This window comes from Bidens hawaiensis, unplaced genomic scaffold, assembly GCF_021521415.1.
Source record: "Bidens hawaiensis isolate Kalapana, Puna unplaced genomic scaffold, B.hawaiensis_p1.1 tig00002507_1, whole genome shotgun sequence".
NCBI classification, from domain to species: Eukaryota; Viridiplantae; Streptophyta; class Magnoliopsida; order Asterales; family Asteraceae; genus Bidens; species Bidens hawaiensis.
In genome coordinates this window covers 1,371,740-1,394,412 of record NW_027491137.1, presented here as the reverse complement: position 1 = coordinate 1,394,412, position 22,673 = coordinate 1,371,740, and the positions used below count along the sequence as shown (strand labels likewise).

General features: G+C 34.0%; 1 protein-coding gene across 1 annotated transcript; it reads left to right on the top strand.

The window, feature by feature from the left end:
- The first annotated feature begins 9,439 nt into the window (after positions 1 to 9,439).
- On the top strand, positions 9,440 to 15,816 carry LOC143619740 (LRR receptor-like serine/threonine-protein kinase ERECTA). Its single transcript, XM_077091597.1, has 26 exons — positions 9,440 to 9,543; positions 9,671 to 9,809; positions 9,901 to 9,972; positions 10,064 to 10,135; positions 10,228 to 10,299; positions 10,392 to 10,463; positions 10,544 to 10,615; positions 10,699 to 10,770; positions 10,862 to 10,933; positions 11,017 to 11,085; positions 11,155 to 11,226; positions 11,302 to 11,373; positions 11,463 to 11,534; positions 11,615 to 11,686; positions 11,773 to 11,844; positions 11,936 to 12,007; positions 12,084 to 12,155; positions 12,235 to 12,306; positions 12,374 to 12,445; positions 12,527 to 12,598; positions 12,681 to 12,749; positions 13,183 to 13,254; positions 13,341 to 13,411; positions 13,509 to 13,985; positions 14,816 to 15,186; positions 15,373 to 15,816. Exons 1-26 carry the CDS (start codon positions 9,477 to 9,479, stop codon positions 15,733 to 15,735), a joined length of 2,922 nt encoding a protein of 973 aa, XP_076947712.1. The 5' UTR covers positions 9,440 to 9,476; the 3' UTR covers positions 15,736 to 15,816.
- The last annotated feature ends 6,857 nt before the right edge of the window (positions 15,817 to 22,673 follow it).

The window sequence follows — 22,673 nt, the reverse complement described above, 5'->3', positions numbered from 1 at the left end:
CTTGTTTATGGTTGTGCAACATATATATAATATACACCCCTTTTTTACCTTTGGTAGTTACTTCTCCGATTCCGGTCGGTGAGGTTTCGGACCCCATAAGGCAAGGCTTCATGGAGGACTTCGTGTCCTGATATATATACATCTATATAACTTGTTCATACATATTAATCTTGCTTCTTTTAGTTTGTTGGTCATGTTTACAAGTTCCATGGTTATGGGTTTTTAAGAGTCCATGCTTCGGTTTAACCGTAAATAGCTTTAAACCGTAAACCGAACTTTGTTACTAGTTTTGTTTGTTTAAACATACTTAGTGTTAGATCTAAGTTTCTAAAATCATTTTTACAAATTCTATGGTTATGGGTTTGTAGAATCTTACCTCGGTCTTAACCCGAAACACGATCCGAACCGAAAACCGAACTTTTGTTTAAAGACTTTATTGTTAACTTTTGGTATTTTTTTTATTTGTACATTATTATACAAGTTATTTAGTGTTTGAACATGTGGAAACCATCTATGAACTTGTTGTAAGATGGAAACCAAACCAAACCGATTCTTGCTCGCTTAAGACACACAGGTGTGTTTTTTTTTAGCCATCAAGACTTGTATATTTCTTTAAAAATAGTTACAAATTGATTTTTAAATATTTTCTTAAGTACTTGGAAATGTTGGATCCAACTTGATCTCATAACAAAGTTTGGACCGACAAAACCGAACACTCGCTTAACGTGCGTTGTTAGTTCTAAAACAATGGAACTACATACTTGGTTAAGTCTTATTAAATTTTATTGAGTTATCTCATAACATTCAATATTTTGGAAAGTTGACTTTGGGTTTGACCAATTATCAAGACCCGAACCGACAACCCGAACACTCGATAAAAAAAACCCGTTTTAGTATCTTTATTCCAAATGGATTTGCATTCTTGCATTTTACCCACCTTATTACTTAACATATGTTGAGTAAATATTAAGGTTAGATACTTTAACCCGGTTTCGAGCAAACTTACATTTTTAAAGGGTTATTATTATAAATTCTTAAATAGTCACATTTTAAACCTTGAACTTTAATTATCTACATTTCTCAACATTTATTTTGTTTAAAGACCTTCAAGACAACCTTTCTAAATTCAAGACTTCTTTTCTTTTTAGGCATTGTGCGTTAAACTCGTCGTTCCGACAAATCTCCAAATTATCATCTTTCAAGTTTACCACTTGAAGGTGAGTACTTCATACCCCATTTTCCATCTTTTATTTTGGGGGTGACATTTCATACTTATTCAACAAAATGCTTTATATTTGAATCTTAAACCACAAACGTAGTTGTATACTTTACCTAAATAATTGCTCGATTTGGTGTTCTATGCTTATATGCCTATGTGTTTATCGCTTTTGGTTGGTGGAACTATAAAATCCTAGACTATTTGGCATCCCCTTATAGCAAGGTGTCGTTAACGTAATGCAATTAACGATAACTATAAAATCCTAGACTATTTGGCATCCCCTTATAGCTAGGTGTCGCTAATGTGTTTAGCGATATCTATTTATCCAAATTACCACTTTTATTTATCGTTTCGTGTGCAAGTTTTGTGGCCATCTTTATTATATACTAATATGATTAAACTTATGAATTGCTCACCGACCTTTGTGTTGACAAACTTTATTTTATGAAATGTTGCAGGTTTGCATCTTGGTTGATTTATGATTGTGAAGAAAACGACATCAAAGACCTTAGGATATTAGTAAAAATGAACAATATCAATTTGCCATATTTTGTGATATCTTGTTTATGGTTATTTTATGGATAATTGTTATGTGACATTTTCGATGTTGTGAAATGAAATGAGTTTATTAAATACTGTCACTTTAATTAGTGTCATATGCTTATGGATAATCGTTACACCTCGACATGTTCCGCCGCCTTTGGTCGGGGTGTGACACAAGCCCCCGCCGCCGGTAATGAAGCTTGATGGGCGTAGAGAGCGGGATGAAAACGACGAACAATGTTTATTATTTTAGTTTTTATGTTTAATAATGTTTCTAGCTAATCGTTTTATAATAATGTTCGTCGTTTTATATATATGTAATATATATATATATATATGTTTATGATCTATAACTTTAAGATTTAGTTTAAGACAAGTGTTATTTAAAACAAACAAATAACACTTTAAAAACCAGTTACATTGATCGAGTGGTTCTTGTTACATGTTACTTGACTAGAACAAATACAAATTAAAATTCTTCAAACGCCTTCGCCTTCGTCTTCTTCACCCGATAGCACGGAAGATTTCCCTTCTTCCACCTCTTCATCATGAATTGGACGTTCAAGTAGTATTTCGTCTTTGAAGTTCGCATTGTCTTGTATATGATCCACCGCGTTCAAATGATCCTTTAGGAAAATGCATATCTCTAAGGACTTAGGAGTGAGTTTGGTTCTTCGCGTCGATAATATCCTTTCACTGAGTGAAAAAACCGATTCCCGAAGCAACCGTTGAGCTTGGATGCTTAGCAAGTCACGAGCCATGGCGGAAAGAATATGAAATTTGTTTTGCTTTCCTTTCCACCAAGCCTAAACATCAAGGTTGCGAATATCCTTGACCGATGCACCTTCAACATATTGGTATGCTTACGGAGAGTGGCATTCGACCCAGCTTCCGCTTTTTTGACGTTTAAATGTTTTTTTTCTTAAAATACTTATTGGTATGCTTACGGAGAGTGGAATTCGACCCCGCTTTCAAAAACTTGCCAAAGTACTTGCAGCGCGTCATCTCCTGTGCGTCGGTCATAACACACAGGTCATAGTGATCCCAAACATCGGGGCACCTCGGGGTGTCGATGAACATAACAACATCATCGTTGGTTGTCATTGGTTTAAAATAAGAGTTAGGGAAGTGGTTTAACAGGTTATGGAAGTCTAGCAAATTAGGGAAGTTGCTTAACAAGTTCTAAAGTAAGCCTATCTATATATAGTACTAGCTTTTGAACCCATGTATTACACGAGATTTGTCAAATGATAAAAATAAATAAGATCCGTTATTTGAAAGAAATTAACGTAAGTAGGTAACAAAAGAAATGAAATATATAATACAAATAATAAGAAGTCTAAAATCTTAAATTTATAAATTTGAAATAAATCTCTTTATATACAACATTTGTCAAAATTGTTTTACCAATGGCCATGGATGACTATAATGAATGAGATGATTGATTAAAAAATTAAAACAAAAATTATAATCTGTTTGCTAAAATTATATTGACACATGACCCATGAATAGCTATGATGAATAAGATTAGAGATTCGAGAAGTATAAGGAAAATTATAGCCTATTGCCAAATTTGTTTTGACCAAGATCTATGGATAGTCAGGATGAATAATATGGGAGATTAGAAAATTAAAAGAAAATTATAACTCATTTGTTAAAATGGTTTTGACCAATGACTAATAAAAGATAGGATGAATGAGAAAAGAGAGTAGAAGAATATAAGGGAAATACTAACCAAGAATGAATGTGAGACTGCCACATTATCCTCATTATTTTCTTTTATTAGTATAGTTATATGTGTGTGTGTGTGTGTGTTTGTATATTCAAAACCGGTTCCAACGGTCTAAAAACGATAATATAGCCGTTGGAACCGTTTCCCAACGGTCATATTGCTTTTAAAAATGGAAAACCCGGTGGAACCGGTTTTCGGGTATAAACCGTACCCGGTTCCTACCCTACCTGGTTCCACTGGATTCTGATTATTTCCTATCAGGTTGGGTCGGGTCCGTTTCCTATGCGGTTCCTGACCAGAACCGGTTCCAGTTTGTATCCGGTTCCAAAAAACCGATTCCTACTCGGTTCTAGGTTTTAAAAAAACCCGATTTGTTCACGTCTAGCTCCTATACGAGCCGTATAGACACGCCTAATGTTCAAATAACACCACATTCATGTGGTATGTTTAATTTAACGTGCTAGTCTGTAAGAATTGGAAATGTATGTTATTATTATATATTTCATCATCAAGATATTATATACAAATATACAATCAAGTGATGAACAAACAAAAAAGGACCGTACAGGCGTACAGTAGGCCTAATTGTCTTCATCCAGAAACAACCAACTGAGGTGGATTTAGTTTATTACCACAATAAAGAAAACTTCTCTATTTATATATCCAAAATTTTAATAAACATTGTATTTTCATAAAATAATTTTAATTATTACCACAAAAAGGACCCTGCAAAGTTTTTCTCAAGTTGATAAATGATAATGAACACTAACAAAAAAAAGTTTTAGCCAACGGCTCTAACCCCACATACTTTCTTTTGTAACTTTATATATCATAAAGAGTTCAATACGTGTATATAAAGCATTTACTTTCCTTTAAATGCTAGCATCTAATCTAATCTAACTATATTATTAAACCAAATTAAGTTCATATAGGATGCCAAGTAGATGTCATGTCACCATTTCCTATTATGGTCCCTAAGGCGTTATAAAATTTTAAAAAATTAATTATTGTACGATATGGGTTTCAAACCCAAGACCTCATGTTTCAAACCAAATGTGCTTACTAACCCTACTAAAATGGTAATTGTGTTAGAATTTTTGACTTAACATATATAAATGTAATTTCTCTTAAAGTATAAAATCAAAATTATACTTAATTGTTAACATTTCTATAATTCACAATATCATATTGTCTTCCCATATCTTTTTAACACAACCATTTAAGATTGTTCATCATTTCTCTTTTTATTTTAAAATATAATATATTTTTATTTATTTTCTTTTACAACCAAATCTTAGTCTTTGTAAATTTAGTTTTTAAATCCGCGACAACATCTTGTCATAAATATCATCTTTGTACACATAATATTTAATATAACAATATCGGTATGAATATTTTATTTTTAAAATAAATCTATCATTAGCGTTTTGTTTTCAACTTAAAATTATAGTGCATAATATATCAAAAACTTATTAAAAAGTCACATATAAAAATTAATATATGAAATAACTGAGTTTAAATATTACATATAATAATTTTTTATTTTTATTATGTTTTCACCCGTATGAAACACGAGCTCTAACCTGGTGTATCATTATATCATTCTTAGTAAGTACAGCTAACAACTTGTTAATTTAGTGGTGATATTTGTATTTTGCATCATCAATGCCATTGCAGTGTAATTTGGTTTACTTAAAATCGAAATAAAATTATAATATGCATCAATACAGTGTAGAGGAGACGTGGAGTACAAGCTATTGTAAATTTAGACTCTAACGAACCCTGGGTGTTCAGCGGCGTAGTGCCTCTTTGATGGAGGTCCGAGGAGAGAACCATTGGAAGTTGCATAGTATACTTAGTTTGATAATTAATGGAATTTTGACTCGGATTTGCAAGAATAATGAAACACTGCATGCAAATAATCATTGAAGAGTTTCTATATTCCAACCTAATAGTTGTGATGGTTCTCTACCTATAAAAAGATTATTTGGTCTAACGTCTACTTAAAGGCAAAAACCCATACCATCGTTTACAAAGAAAATGCATTATCGTGTTCCCAATTTTTGCCTTAATCCAATAATGAGCCAATACACGATTTATTAAGCTATCCATGTATATTCGGAAATGTGAAACCTGCATTACTAGTACCAACACGTTACAAAAATAAACAAGTTTCAGGCCATCTTATATAGCCCGCATACTAAATGGGTTGTCTTTACCTTGACTTGTTTATTAAATGGGTTGTGTCCAACTTAACTTGCTTAACATATTTACTTAAATAGGTTGACCCGTTAACATGATATTTACAACCCACCTACCTGACTAACAAGTTTACATCTTGATTACTACATCATAATAACACCGACCCATTTAAATAAATAATTAAATACTTTAAGTATGCGTGAAAGAAAAATAATAATATGACTCATTTGTTAATTGAACCGTTTCTACCCTAGTAAAAGAGAGTTTGTAAAGCTTAAATACGACAACTTGGCAGGGAGATATGGGCGTTGGGTACCTTATATTTATCAAATTAAATGGTTTTATAAGTTTAAATTATATTTTCTAACGGAATATTCATAATGATAAGATATTTCATTATGAATGACATAAAAAAAAAAAGAAACATCATATATATAATTAGCATAAATAAAACACGCTTTTGTATTATAGGTTCGAAAGATATGAATAAAAACTCCATAGATCCATCCGGGTTGAATGAATATGTGAGAATAAAATTGTTATACATTCTGTTTAAACAAAAAAATTATGTAAAATTTAAGTGCATCTCTTATATTTATAAGCTCATGGTGTGCCCTCTATTTTTGTTGTGGGTTTAAAATATAAAAAATAATAAAATAAGTATTTATAAGTAAAATAAAAGATTCGTTATGTGAGGTTTTTGGAAAATAGCACAAAATTTTTTAAAAAAAGTTTTTAATTAAATTCTAAAGATGAAGATAAATACTATTAAAGCGCATACTTCTTAATCATAAATCATAATCAATTAGGCTTTTCGTTATGGAGTCGTGTTGACAACGTTAAGGGTAATGTGATCACACCTTAACATTGGCTACACTGTGCTGCAACGTTAATGGGGGGCAACGTTGTGGAGGAGGCAACAATGTGGTAAGGAGCATGATAACGGATACATGATGGGTACACCCACTAACAACCAATCAAACTTTTATTTTTTTTATTTATTTACCCCACCATCATAACTAACTATTTAAAGCTTGTTAACCCCTTAACGTTCTCGTTAATAGACAAACTAGTTAAACCTCTACCATTGACATTTTTACTAGCCCTTGCTGGTTAAAGCTCCACTATATTGTTTTGACTAAAATTTAGAGAGAAGAATGAAGATGACATTGGAGATCTATAAAGGTTAAATGGATGTTTTCTTCATTTCCGAATAAAGTGTCCCTTGCCTGTGGCTCTGCTACTCTTTTATTATATCACTCATTTACTCACATCCATCTTCTCTCACAAGCATTGTCATTATCAAACCCAAACAAAGATTATTATTATTCAACTTTACCCACCAGACAGACCCCTAAACCCTAAACCCAAACCCAAACCCAAACCCAAACCCACAAACAAGTGAGTGATGAGTCTGAATAAAACACAGAGGTCTCACTCTCTCTGCAAACATCTCATAAAAACCAAAACTTGATAGCGACTAAAGATAAGACTTAATTGTATGTCACTCCATCCTTCTTCCTCTCTCTCCTCTTCTTATATAAATGGAAAATATCCTTTATTACATGCCCTTTTTTTTATTAAATTATAAAAATTATATTCCTTTTTGACAACAACTTAACATTCCCCAGCCTATTTTTTTTATCCATATCTATATAATTAACTATGTTTTATCCCTCGTATTACAAGTGTTGCTTCACATTTTTCGCTTTTTAATATTTATTTTTTGAATTTTAATTTTCTTTATTGTAAAAAGGTTTATAGTATACTTACGGTTTGATGATAAAAGGGTTCCATAAATAAATGATATGTTATAACACGTTTAAAAGTTATATGGATTTGATGACCCATGACCTGCTTATTTTTTTTACTATAACATTGTTTCTTAATTATAAATAATATATTTTTTTAAAATCGGATATTAATTTTTAGTATATCCATAATTTATAGGATTTTCATATCAAATATTTGGTAAGATTAATTTTTTATTTGATGAGATGTTATATCCTGTTTAAGAGTTATATGGGTTTGGTAAGACCCGTACCTGTGAATTCGGGTCAAATGTATGAGAAGACTTCATTTACAAATAAAACAATCTGATAATTTGAGAGAATTTTAGGAAGCAACCAGTGAGCTTTTAAAGATTTTGTTTATATATTATAGATTAATTACACTAAAAATCGTAACATTTGTACTTTCTTTTCAATTAAAAAGAAAAAAGAAAAAAATTCCCTAAATGGACCATTTGAAGAAAGAGAAAATGAAAAATGACCAACTAATCTTCAATATTTCTAAAATGGACCAAGAAATTTGAACTGTTGGCGACGGAATTCAAAAAGATTTGAATCTCGTTTGGTTTGTCTAAATTTAAAGTGAATCTCGTCTTTCCTGTTCAAATTTTAAGTGAATTTTGTCTTTCTAGTCTGAATTTTGAGAAAAATATTTTTATCATCTTCTCTAACACTTTTTCTCTCTTATTCAACCTCTCTTATCATCATCATCATATCATCATCTTCTTCGTACCGGAGAAAATTTTGAGTGAAAACATGGTGAGTTATCATTAGATGTTTTATTGCAAAATATGGTTGAGCCGCGGAAATGGGTAATGGTCCTGATGCGCCTACTCGTGGCCGGAGGTATTCCGGTTCGAAGGAAATGATGAAGAAGATGATGATGAAGATGAAAAAGAAAAGAGAGAGAGAGAGAGTTGAAGAAGAGAGAAAAAATGACAGAGAAGATGACACAATTTTTTTTCTCAAAATTTGGACTGAAAAGACGAAATTCACTTAAAATTTGGACGGAATAGTTGATATTCAAATCTTTTTAAATCCCGTCACTCCAGTCCAAATTTCTTGGTCTATTTTGAGAATATTGAAGATTAGTGAGCAATTTTTTGTTTTCTATTTTTTGAAATGATCCATTTAGAGAATTTTCTCTTAAAAAAACTTTTTATACCTTTTTAGTTCTCTTTTCTCTCTCATCTATTTACATTCATTTTTAGAAAATAGTAAAAAATTATACTTAATGAAAAGTGTAACCCTAAATTTAACTTTCTTATATTAATCTATTTTCTCATCTTCTCATAACTACTTATAACCGTATCATATAATTTATAAAACTCTCTCACATATTTATAGGGAATAAAGTGAGACGACTTTAATATCTTAGAGTCATTATATTACTATGTGTAACTTTTTTAATTAGTTCCTAAAAAAACGTACTTCAACATAAAAAGAAAAAACGTATTTGTAAAAATGACACAAATTGACTTATTCGAAAAATAGAAAATCTGAACATTTTTTTTTTTTTCATTTTTCACTTTACAGGATTTCTTTCTCCCCTTGTATATATAATTGGGAAATCTTTAACCCCCTTTTGTGTGTTCAACATTTTTTTTTTTTTAAAAGTTACAAATAACGTCTGAAACTTAAAAATAAAAAAAAATGTAGAAATGGGTGTTTTTTCATCTCTTATCCTGCAAAACCCTGTCAGCAGAGAGAGATACATACATATAGAGAGAGGGTGGTGAGTAAAAGTTAACAAGAGCAGAGGAAACAATAGCTGTAAGTTGTGCAGCAGTGTTTTATAACACAGTTGCTGCTGCTGCTGCTGCTGCTGCATAGCTAGCTACTATTATTGTACTAGTACTCCTGACTTTATAGGCCGGAGAACATGCTCTGATGCAACCCAACAAGATTTCATGAATCTTGCCGGAAATTTAGCCTGAGCACGGTGGTGGGTCTCTTTTAAACAAGAAAGCTTCAAGCTTTAAGCATAATAATGGAGTTTGTTTTATTTTTTCTTCTTGTTTCTTCAAGCTTCTTCCTTTTGGTGCATTGTGATGATGGTGAGTAGGGTTTCTACTTTCTTGGTTTCAAAGATTTTCAAGAATTTACAAACCCATTATTATATTTCTTTGGCTTGTTAGTTAAATATTTAAATGTAATAAATTTGGTATTTTTTTAATGGTGAAGGGGGGACATTGTTGGAGATAAAAAAATCATTTACGGATGTGAATAATGTGCTTTATGACTGGACTGATTCACCTTCTTCAGACTACTGTGTGTGGAGAGGTGTTTCTTGTGATAATGTCACCTTCAATGTGGCTGCACTGTGAGTCCAAAATCTCTTTTAAGTAGTTTTGAAAAAATAAAAGTTGACTTTTTTTAGTCAAAATGTTGACTTTTTGGGAACCACTTTTTAGTAATCTTTCAGGTTTGAATCTTGATGGGGAGCTGTCACCAAGTATTGGAGAGCTCAAGGGTTTACTCTCCATGTACAGTTTTTAAACCCTTCATTTCCATTATTAATTATTAAATCGTTATTTTGTTTTGAAAAAATAAAAGATTTTAATCATGGTTAAACAGTGATCTACGTGGAAATAGATTATCTGGTCAAATCCCAGATGAGATTGGTGATTGTAGTGCCCTTCAGAACTTGTAAGTCATAAATTCATATGACTCAAATTTGTTTTCTAATTTGATACATTTTGTTTTATTGTGCTTATATTATGATTAAACTGTGTTGCTAGGGATCTGTCATTTAATATGTTAACCGGTGACATACCGTTTTCGATATCTAAGTTAAAACAACTCGAGCTCTTGTAAGTTAAATCTTCCATTTGTAACATTAATTTTTAATCTACTGTTGATGCATTTGCCACATTTAATGATAACATTTGTATTTGTGTGACAGAATCTTGAAAAACAACCAATTAATCGGTCCCATCCTTTCTACCTTATCACAGATTCCTAATTTGAAGATTATGTAAGCATTATTCCTTCATTTCTTTATATAAATCAGTAAGATAAATCCATAAATTAATTTACAAATGATGAATATCACAGAGACCTAGCACAAAATCAGCTAAGCGGCGAAATCCCGAGGCTTATATACTGGAATGAAGTTATGCAGTATCTGTGAGTGTCTAATATATATATTGTTATATGCTAAATTATTTATGCATTTTGACCAAAAAAATAATATGATCTTGTATAATCAGTGGATTGCGGAGTAACAATTTGGTTGGAGAGCTCTCGCCCGATATCTGTCAGTTAACGAGCCTGTGGTATTTGTAAGTACTTTATATATCTATTTTTTTAAATTTATTTTCATCATATCGGTTATTTTCTATAATGTTTTTGCTTATTTATGATTTATTACAGTGATGTAAGGAACAATAGTTTAAGTGGCACAATCCCCTCAAACATTGGCAATTGCACCGGCTTCCAGGTTTTGTATGTATCCAACTCGATGCGATTGAGTTTATAAATATATCGAGCATGGTTTGTTTTGTTTTGATTAAGGCTGTGTACATTAGGGACTTGTCGTACAACCGATTGACCGGAGAGATACCGTTCAATATCGGCTTCCTACAAGTAGCCACTTTGTGAGTTGTTACCTTCGACTACTTTCAAATAACCATAAACTATATTCATATTAATATATCATGTCTTAGATCACTTCAAGGGAACCAGTTATCGGGGGAGATTCCGTCTGTGATTGGGCTCATGCAGGCCCTTGCGGTTTTGTAAGCGAGTCTATACTATTTTTTATATTCATAATATTAAATTTATATGTTTTACTAAGGTTGTTGGTATTGCAGGGACTTGAGTTGCAATAATTTAAGCGGGCAAATTCCTCCTATCATCGGGAACTTGACTTACACCGAAAAACTGTAAGATACTAAGAACATGTTTTTGACTTTTATATGTTGTCTGGATTTTTATATCAACTTCTTGAAACTGCTCTCCGGATTTGTTTTAGGTATCTCCACAATAACAAGTTGACGGGACGGATTCCTCCCGAGCTCGGGAACATGTCAAAGCTACATTACTTGTATGAAACACTTACTGTTTCAATAAGTTTTATGCTATTAACAGTGTTTTATAAGACGAATGTTTTATTTGTTTTAACAGGGAACTGAACGATAATCAGCTTACGGGTCATATTCCCCCGGAGCTCGGAAAGCTTACCGACTTATTTGACCTGTAAACTTTGCACATTTCGCTTAATCGCTTATTTCCTAAATCAAGTTTTGTTATTTTTTGGTGACATTTTTTTGTTGTAATTGTAGTACTGTTGCGGGAAATAAACTCGAGGGGTATATACCGGATAATCTTAGCTCCTGCACTAATCTCAACAGCCTGTAACTTTTTAACTATTCTTATTATGTTTTTACATATTCGCGTATGTGTTTGGAAATCGGTAGTAACTAATAATTCATTTTGACTTTACAGTAATGTGCATGGAAACAAGTTAAAGGGTACCATCCCTGCACAACTTCAGAAGCTAGAAAGCATGACATACTTGTAAGCACTGGTTCTTGATTGGATTTAATAATGCTCAAAATTATTTTAGTGAAATTTATGTATTTTATTCGGTCAGGAATCTTTCATCAAACAACCTTGCGGGCCCCATTCCAATTGAGCTTTCTCGGATCGGTAACTTGGATACATTGTAAGTGATTCTAAACCGTTTGATGGCTTTAACTTGATGGAACTATTGGTTGTAATAACCGTTTGTTTTGTTTTGCAAGGGACCTTTCAAACAATAAATTCAGTGGCTCGATCCCATCTCCGCTTGGTGATTTGGAACATCTTTTGACACTGTAAGTTTGGTTTCTTAGATTAGGTTTGGTTAGCGCATCATTATCACTTAATCACATATTTCTTTAGGAATCTGAGTCGGAATGAGTTCACTGGTTATTTACCAGCTGAGTTTGGAAACTTAAGAAGTGTCATGGTCATGTAAGTGATCATATGCTCATTAATAAGTTTACTTGGGGCTTAAAGTTTAAAAATATGTAAAAGGGCACTTCTTATTTGCAGAGATCTTTCTTACAATCATCTGTCGGGTGTACTGCCCCAGGAGCTCGGTCAACTTCAGAATTTATTGACGCTGTATGTTCCCACACGAGTAACATTTTAGAATATGGTGAACTGCTGCAAAATCATATGTGTTTCTTTGATTAATATTTTGCAGAAAGCTAGAAAGTAACAACTTCACGGGCGGTTTGACTTCGTTGGTGACTTGCCTCAGTCTTTCAGTTCTGTAAGTTTCACTCCTTATATCAACATATATTGTGGGTTGGTAGTTTGAAGTTTGAACCCCAAAGACGACACACGCATTTGCGCGCTGACAGGAACATAACCTGTTTCACCCTTTTTTTGGGTATATTATTGCTCAAAACAAGTATATAACATATTAAAATGATCACTCACTTTTCTGTTAAATTTTGACCGAAAATACCCATTCAGTTTAAGTTATGCCATAAAACACGTTTTTTATTTTGTTTTATTTTATTTGTAGTTTATAAAAGTAAATGAGTTAAACTCGTCAACCCAAACATGATCCGTTTATCTACACATGTCTGTGGGTTCGGTCACACAAACCATGAATTTTGTGTTAGGTTCTTGTTGTGTCAGAAACATGATTTTTCGCCAACGGGGTTTGGATTGATTATTATTATTCTTCATTTTCGCAGAAACGTATCATATAATAATCTGGCTGGGGATATTCCTACTGGCAACAACTTTTCAAAATTTCCACCCGACAGGTATGATACCAATTTACCAACACTTGTACAAGTGTATACTTTTCAACATCATAAAACCCGACTTACAACAACATTTCCCCGTGCAGTTTTCTCGCCAATCCCGGTCTTTGCAGCAGGTCACTAAGTTCATGTCACACTTCTCGTTCCAATGAGCGAGGTTATTATTATTTGATATGGATTACCAAAACTTATTTTCGGTTTGATGGTTTGGTTCTAAAATGCTAAAATAGTAAGTTTTCTTTTTTCATATGCAGTAACTATATCCAGAGCAGCAATACTAGGAATCGCACTCGGTGGCTTAGTTCTACTCCTCATGATCCTTGTGGCAGTATGTCGGCCCTACAATTCAAAACAGTTCATGGACGGGTCGTATGACAAACCCGTGTATTACTCATCACCAAAGCTTGTGATACTTCACATGAACATGGCACTTCATGTGTATGATGATATTATGAGGATGACTGAGAATTTAAGTGAGAAGTATATTATCGGTTATGGAGCATCGAGCACGGTCTACAAATGTGTTCTTAAAAACTGTCGGCCCGTTGCTATCAAGAAGTTGTATACTCATTATCCTCAGTATTTAAAGGAGTTTGAGACCGAGCTTGAAACGGTTGGGAGTATCAAGCACAGGAATCTTGTTAGTTTACAAGGGTACTCGTTATCACCTTCAGGAAACTTGTTGTTTTATGATTATATGGAAAATGGCAGCCTCTGGGATCTCCTTCATGGTGAGTTTGTAGGTTATCGAGGTTGTAAGATGGACGGGTCAAAATGGGTACTTATTACCCGTTCAACCCACTTGACTCGTTTAAGATAAAGTAACCCAAGTCGACCAGGTCAAAAGTAAATGCCACCTTTAGGGTTGTAAACGAGGCAAGCCAAGCCGAGTTCAAGTAGGCTGCCAGGCTGGGACGAGCTGAGCTTGACTAGGCTCAAGCTTGGCTCATTTAACTTATGAAAGCTCGAGCTCGGCTTGTATCGAGCCTGGATCGGGCATGACTCGTTTATTATTAATTAATTAATTTACATATATAAATTTAACTATCAATATATTGGCTCATTTATTATTTTATCATAATTTTGTGTATAATAATTCTTATATAAAAAATACATTAAATAAGTTAATTAAGAATTATATAAATAATATCTTTGTGAGGCAGCTCGCTAAGTGAAGCTTAGGCTCGGGCTTAATTTATTTATAGATATAACTATCTTTTGTATATATTTTATTTATTATTTTTATATTTAACATTAATATATTTTATTTAGTAATTTTTATCATTATTTTTACATATAGTAATTATCATATAAGCTTGTTTAGGTTAGCAAGCCAACTTGAGCTAGATAAGCTCATGCTCGGGCTTGTTTGTTAAACGCATGCTTATCCTTAGGCACGGGCTATTTTAAGCTTAGCTTGATTCAAACTTTAAGCCAGCAATCTGGAGTAGCTCATGAATGGCTTGGCTCATTTATACACCCCTAGCCACCTTTAGTAGTTCTCTAGTTGTTTTACTTTTGAAAACATTATCTTGTATTTATGAACATTTTGCGGTTTTAGGCCCGTTAAAGAAGAAAAGGCTAGATTGGGACACGCGAATTCAGATAGCACTTGGGGCGGCCCAAGGGCTTGCATACCTTCACCACGATTGCAGTCCTCGTATAATCCACCGAGACGTGAAATCATCTAACATTCTACTCGACAAGGATTTTGAAGCACATCTTACTGATTTTGGCATCGCTAAGAGTCTATGCACCTCGAAGACGTTCACCTCGACCTATATTATGGGGACCATTGGTTACATTGACCCCGAATATGCGCGTACTTCCCGGCTCACTGAAAAATCCGACGTCTATAGCTATGGGATTGTTCTGCTTGAATTGCTTACCGGAAGAAAAGCGGTTGATAATGAATCAAACCTCCATCATCTGGTCAGTTGTTTTATCTTCTTTCATGTTAAATATTAGATTTGGACTTTTATTTATGTTTAGCCCCACCAGGCCCGAGTATTGGTGGGTCCCGTGAGTTTTAGTATACATTAATGGAATGGACCATTTGGTGGATTTTAATTTGGTTCATGTTTCTATTAATTTTTATTTTATTTTCTGTATTTTCAGATTTTGTCAAAGACTGCGAGCAACTCGGTCATGGAAACCGTTGACCCGGAAATATCCTCAACATGCAAAGACCTCGGGGACGTAAAGAAGATATTCCAACTCGCGCTCTTGTGCACCAAACGACAACCGTCCGAGAGGCCAACGATGCACGAAGTGGTTCGCGTCCTGGGGAGCATACTCCCCGCACCAAAACCGAACCCTGCGGGCCCCACCGTGTTGCTCCCGTCTTCCAAGGTGTCGAGCTACATGGACGAGTACGCGAACCTGAAGACGCCACATCTGATGAACTGCTCATCCATTAGCACCTCAGATGCACAACTGTTTTTGAAATTTGGTGAGGTTATATCTCAAAGCAGTGATTAAACTATAAAGTAGTGAAATGTCTATATTGCCCTTGGTCATATGGTAGTATTTGTGCAAGTATTAGAAGGTTGTAGGGATATTTTTGGGACTGCTGTAATCCATGTGCAGAAGCAGGTCTGTTTGTACTATTGTGAAATTATTATTATGAGGGCAGGGGTGGGCCCAAGGGATGAACATGGATGGGCCTGGGCCTGTGTAATGAATGGGGCCCAGTGGGCAGATGGGTGTTAATACTTCTACTACCGAGTCACAATTTCCGATGGTTTTTCTCCTTATGAGTAATGAGTTATGACACATGATGGGTGAGGCAGAACAGAACAGTAAGCTTTAGTTGATTGATGTTGATAGGTAATGGTCCCTGAACAAATGGAAAAAGGTTTTATTGTAGGTAGGGGTAAGGATGTAGGTGAGGGCCAACATTTTAAATACGGGATATGTTATTCGTACACCATCTTAAAACTCAAACACCCTGCATACGATCTTATAGGGGTTATACGATCGTATGGAACCCCATTTGAAAGGGTGTGTGTATAAGTCAAAGGGTGTTTGGATAACCAGAGCCTTAAATACTCACCACGTTGTACCTTATTATTTTCTTTTAAATAAATAACTATGTGTTTTAACCGTATCGGATTGACGGGCTAAAAGTGATTAACATGAACAAGACTCGTCTTTTATTTGTGTGAAAAACATCCATCTTCGTCTGTACACATAAAAATTGTGTAATACGAACATGACCCATTTATTTAACGTGTCAGACGGGTTGATGCATAGTATTAAGTTGTAAACGTGTTACTCAAGTTAAATGAGTGGACAGGTCGGCACCTGTGATTACAATGGTTGGGGGATCAAACTTTTTAGTTAAACTGGTACACCTCGTTTAGTTAGGCAGGTTATTATGAGCATAACTCTGTTAATAAATGGATTAGATATGACAGTCTATTTCATGTGGTGAAGGACAATAATGGTAGTTACAGTTATTAATTTTATGTTTGTTTTAATTTTTCACTTTTTGAAAGGTACAATATTTAATATAGTGATGTGACAGTTATTTGTTTTAAAAGATATGTAAATAATTTTAAAAAAATAAGGTATGTAGGATATTGACTTGACATATTTCCTTATACTAAGTTGCAGAAATAAAATATTAGCGTATGTATTTATTGGTTTATGTTTGCAGTTTTTTTGCTGTATAAGAAAAAGAAAGAAAATTGGTTGAAAGCTGATAATACGTAGTCTCTATAATATTTTAAGTTACTTTGTTAAAATAAAAAAAATAAAAAGAAATAAGAATTAAAGAACCCGGCCCACCGAGTGTCTAAGCTCAACCCCGCTTAAAAAAAACCTAAGAGGATTAGAATATTATCCATTTCTAGCGTCATCTGTGACCACATTTGCTTTACCGGGCCGATATCATGAGTTCAAGCCACCGTCTTTGTCTCACATTTTTTATCAAAGAAACATTTTAGGTTTTTATGATCTGAATATGTCGTGAATTTCAGATAAAGTACAATATGAAACAAGTATTTGTCATATGTATATTGGTGTACGGTCAACTAGACGACCTCATGAGATGCTCATATTAGTTGGTTAAAAACCTGATTTGATTTGATTTGATTTGGTTTTAAATAGCTCAAGTCTCGAGCCAAGTTCAAATTTAAATTTAGCCCATCTGTCATGTCTTGATAGTAATAGTTTGATTTTTCATAATTCAGCCCATTTGAATACTTTTCTTGCACAAACATAGACAACGTTGCATCATTTTCCTTTACAGAATTTTTTTAGGGAAATCAAATATTCTGCATGATATAAAGCTATATTTTATTTTTTTCTTTGTAACTTAAAGAGAAGCTGCAAATACAGTCCCTTGTGCATATTTTGAATATATATATATATATATATATATATATATATATATATATATATTATTAAAAATGTTTTTAAAGTTTTTTTTTTTAATCTAACATCTTATTTGTAACTCATCGACATTCTAGGGATGAACAAATTCGGTACCGTTATGTAACATCTCGGATTTTTTGTATTTGTTTAAACCGATTAGATTAAACCGATTCGAGAATGTAATTCGGGTATTTCGAACTATTTAAAACTTGTATTTAACTTATTTTATAATTCCACAACTTTCAATTATGCTAAATAGCCTTTAGAAACTCTTAAAATCGCTTAAAATGCATTTTTGAAACTTCATAGACCAAAACTGCCAAAAATGAAAATCTGGTAAAAAAACCCCCTTCGCACGACGCGAAGGGGGAATCCGTTTGATTCTCATTTAATGTTAAATCTTTCCTTAAACGACCATAAATCACGAAAATTAAGCTACAAGTTAACTAATATGATATTATGAAGTGTCTAGATTCATTCCTTGTGATTTGATCGATATATTGAAGATCACAAGACCCGGTTTTGTCAATATCTTATTCGGTTACCTAAACGAGTCGATTTCTTGTTCTACAAGTTGTGCCTCTGATTATTTAAACAAACCACGTCTCCAAACCCTAGAATGTTACAGAAATATTGCCTCTCAGCCGTCACCCTTCTTACACACTCGATTACACCTCAATTTTTGCTATATTACTCAAGATACAAGTGTTCGTGTTTGACTTCCAAGCATTCTCAACCTTTGACTTCCGTTTCTCATCAATTTAAGCATTATTCGGGTAAGTTGTCTTCTATAAAGTTGTTCATTATTACTCACTTGTCAATAACCCTCAATCAATTTCTGAGGTTGAGGGGAATTGACGGGTCAATTTGACTCCGAACCGTTTAAAGGCATACTGGTCAACAACTTTGACCAATCGTTTTCTATCACTTCTGGTCGGAACCGACTTTCAGTCCAGAAGACTTTTATTTTTGCTTCAATATTTTAAGGCTACTGACCAAAACCCGACTTCCGACTCATTGTTCGGATTCTGGTTAGTACCAGCTCGCTTAAACGTTAATTATCTCATAACCGGAGTTCTAGACATCCGTTTGGATCGATTCTAGCGGCTATGTTCTCGGTTTTAATCATAGTTTATTATCTCTAAGTTTCAAGTCTGTTCGGTTTAATTAGTTAGCACGTTAAAGGACGGCTCGTTCGTTTAATCGTGTTTTATTCTTATTTCTTGCACACTAGCCTAAGCAATAAGGTGAGATATCATTTCCCTCTTATTTTACTGATTTTAATAACTTTTGAGGACATATGCATATTTAATTCATATTTTTATATTATATATGTGTACAAACTAGCAAACGTAAATATTGTGTGTATTCAATTAAATACTAATTGCTACTTATTTAAGTGTTTATTTTATCGCATTCGGAGAGGACCATCATAATCACACTAAAGTATGATCATACACCGTCTTAGTAGCCAAAGACCGTTCGCATGGCAATGGTCAACCGACAATCACATTTATATGCTAGTCTTATTAGCCAAAGCCAGTTCGCATGGCAATGGTCAACCGACAATCACATTTGTATGCTAGTCACAGTAGCCATAGCCCGTGTTCGCGAGGCAAGTCAACTGACACACTATTTGCTTACGGTTTGATTGATTATTACTCATATTATTTTGTTTGCGCAGTTATTATTTATCATTTATTATATATTATTATTAGTATCAAAACTGGCGATCATTTCACTCAACATGTGTTATTGACAAATCTCTGTTATTTTCTACTCATATACAGGTTATCAGTTGACTTGAAGCTAAGGTGAAGAACACATAGAAATACCTTAGAAATAAAATCAATAAATATTTGCATTATTATTATCTTATGGATTATTTAATTGTTATGTTTGTAACTTGTGCACATATTTGAATTTGAAATAAATAAATTAAATAGATATTGTCATATTTTACAATGTATGATAGTACCTTGTGAGCTGTGAACCACGGTTCGCACCCTGGCATTTCCACCTTAGGTTGGGGTGTGACACGGTACCGATACCGAAATCGGTACCGATTTGGTACCATCGGTACCGAATCGGTACCAAAGTTTTGAGTTTCGGGATCGGTACGGTACGGTATCGGTATTTCCCGAATTTTTACCTTCAATACCGGTACCAATAATTTGTAAATTTCGGGATCGGTATTTTTGGTACCGGTACCGACTGGCACGGTACCGAGCTTATCCCTACGACATTCTATTGGTTTGTTAGATTTTTTTGATAAATTTGTTATCTAAAAGAATTTATCATTATTTAATTCAAAAAGACATTAAAAATATAAAATTCAAGAGACTTTTAGATGTAGTATAAATGCCGTATAAAAACTGACAAACTTTCATGTACACTTTTGATTCTTAATCGCTAATCTCTTTCGATTTCGTATTTTCTACATTGGATCCTTTGTTTCCAACTTTCATTTGAATATTGGGCATTTGAAGATTACTCGAATAATCAATATTATATAAACGCTTTGTTTTATTCAAACGTGAGTCATGTTCCAGTCAGTGAAAGAAAATCAAACCACACAAAATATTGAAACATCCACGAAGTATTGGATGTGATGTTGCTGAAGATGTCGATTTAATGTTATCATTGTGTATTGCAAGTGAAAATAAACTTCGTGACAAAAACCAGAAATCTATAGCATTGTGGCACAAGGGAGTTGCATGATGAAGCTCAGGCAAAAAATCCAGAAAAGCTTGGCAAGAGGAATGTTGAACAAATGAAAGGTCATTATAAATGATTTAACGAAAGTGTCCAAAAATGGGTTGGTGCGTACCATGAGGCATATTGCTACACAAAAAGTGGAATGAGGTAGAAAGATGTTAGAGGGTGAAGCTCACAAATTTTATGTGCCAAATACTCCTTTTGTAATTTTATGGTGCACGAGTTGCATTTTCTTTAGTTCTCTTTTGTCTTTTTACGTTGTTTTTTTTGCTCAGTTGTCTTTTCTTTTGAAGAGTCGATTCCCATGGTCTCTAGTAAGCCTCAGTGCATGAAGTTCTTCAACAACTACATTAGAAACCTTACATTTTCCTTTTTCTTTAGCCGCATCATGACATGTTTGACATTGAATTGTTGAACCACCACTATTTGGTGTGTCTGGATTGGAATAGCCCCCTTCTTCAGTACTTCTCGATCATTTTGCACTACCATCACTTTTTTCATTCTTCACTTCACATTCAGGACGAAAACATGTTGTGTCATAGTGTATTTATAACTCCCACTTTGGATGTTTACACATAACTTCATTAAAAGTAACATAATCAGTAAACTAGCTTTTAACTTCTTACCCATAAAATTTATGAGCTTCACCCTCAACATTTTTCTGGCTCATTCCGGTTTTTACGTACCGATATGCTTCCTGATACACACCGACCATTTTTTTCACTTTAGTTAAGTCGTTCATAACAAGCTTTCATTTAACATTCCTCTTACCATGTTTTTCTGGATTATCTGTGTAAGGCCCCGATCCTTGTGCCCCACATTGGGTGTTGGATTTATTCATAAACACAGTTTTAAATATCAGAGTTAATTAAAAAATTTTCATGTAATAGTAAAAAGGTCAACCATTCATTAAATAACTAAACATTCAATTGTCTTAACTTAAAACATATAATAAATCATCGGGTCTTCCTTCTCTAGATGCTAGCTACTCAGTCCATACCATGTGCCATCCTCAAGCCAGCTCCTTTAACCTATTTACTTGCGTGCATACTAAAAGTCAGTTACGCTGAGTGAGTTCTAGTTAATCAGGCAACATGCGTTACATTCACATACTTACGAATACGCATCCGAAGATACATATTATATACTTAACTTGTTCTTCTTTCATTCATACATATTTACATATATACATTCATTCATTCTTTCACATTTTCTTTCTTTTCATACTTTCATGCTTTCATACATTTCGTACTTTCATGTTTTACTCAGTTAGTCCATACATATTAACTCTACATTTTAAAGAGCATTTCTCCCTACATACAGATATTATTAGGGTCCGGTGCCCTACGTACCTCGGATATTATTAGGGTTCGGTGCCCTACATACCCTAGATATTATTAGGGTCCGATGCCCTACATACCTCGGATATTATTAGGGTCTGGTGCCCTACGTACCTGGAATATTATTAGGATCCAGTGCCCTTCTTCTCGTTCCATACAACCGTACAACCATACATATCTTTTTGTTATATATATATATGTATATATTCATATACATCCACGCACATACTCTTAACTCTTTCTATATCATTCATAAACATTCATATTGCATACACTTACCACGTAAGGTAAGTATATTTACTAAACACATAGGAGTATGCACACAACCCCGAAAACATAACAGAGAAAGGGGCTAGAAACTCACCTAAATCCGGTTTCTCTCGGAGTTAACTATAATACCCCTCCTCAGCTGTGCACGGCTAACTATGTAACAATTATACGTATCAATTATCTGGTTCTAACTATCCCATACTTCTAGGTTAGTGAACCCTCAACGAACGAGGGTTCGGGGTAGCGCCCCTGGCAGCGGGGTCTAGGGGCGGCAGCCCCTAGCAGGGTCCAAGGGGCAGAGCCCCCAGCTGGGGTCGAGCTGTTAGGTTAGCTTGGTAAATTTTTATTTTCATTAATAAACCTTTACTAAAAACTTCATCATTTTGAGTCAAGTTCAGACGAGTCGAATCGAGCCACTGTAATCAAGTCGAGTCTGAACGAGTCGAGTCGGGTCTGAACGAGTTGAATCAAGTCGAGTCATCCAATTAGATTTGATTCATTCCAGTCGAGTCGAGACAACCAATTCGACTTAATTCATTCCAGTTGAGTTTGCCATTTGACTCGACTCCAAACTTGTTTTCCGAGCCTTTCCATTATGGTCACTTCCTTACGTCCCATTATGCCCGTTTTACTGCTAAAGCGAGTTCTGGTCCGTAACAACTTCATTATCTTGCTTTATCAAGGACGAACACCACTAGTTCGTCCTGACTT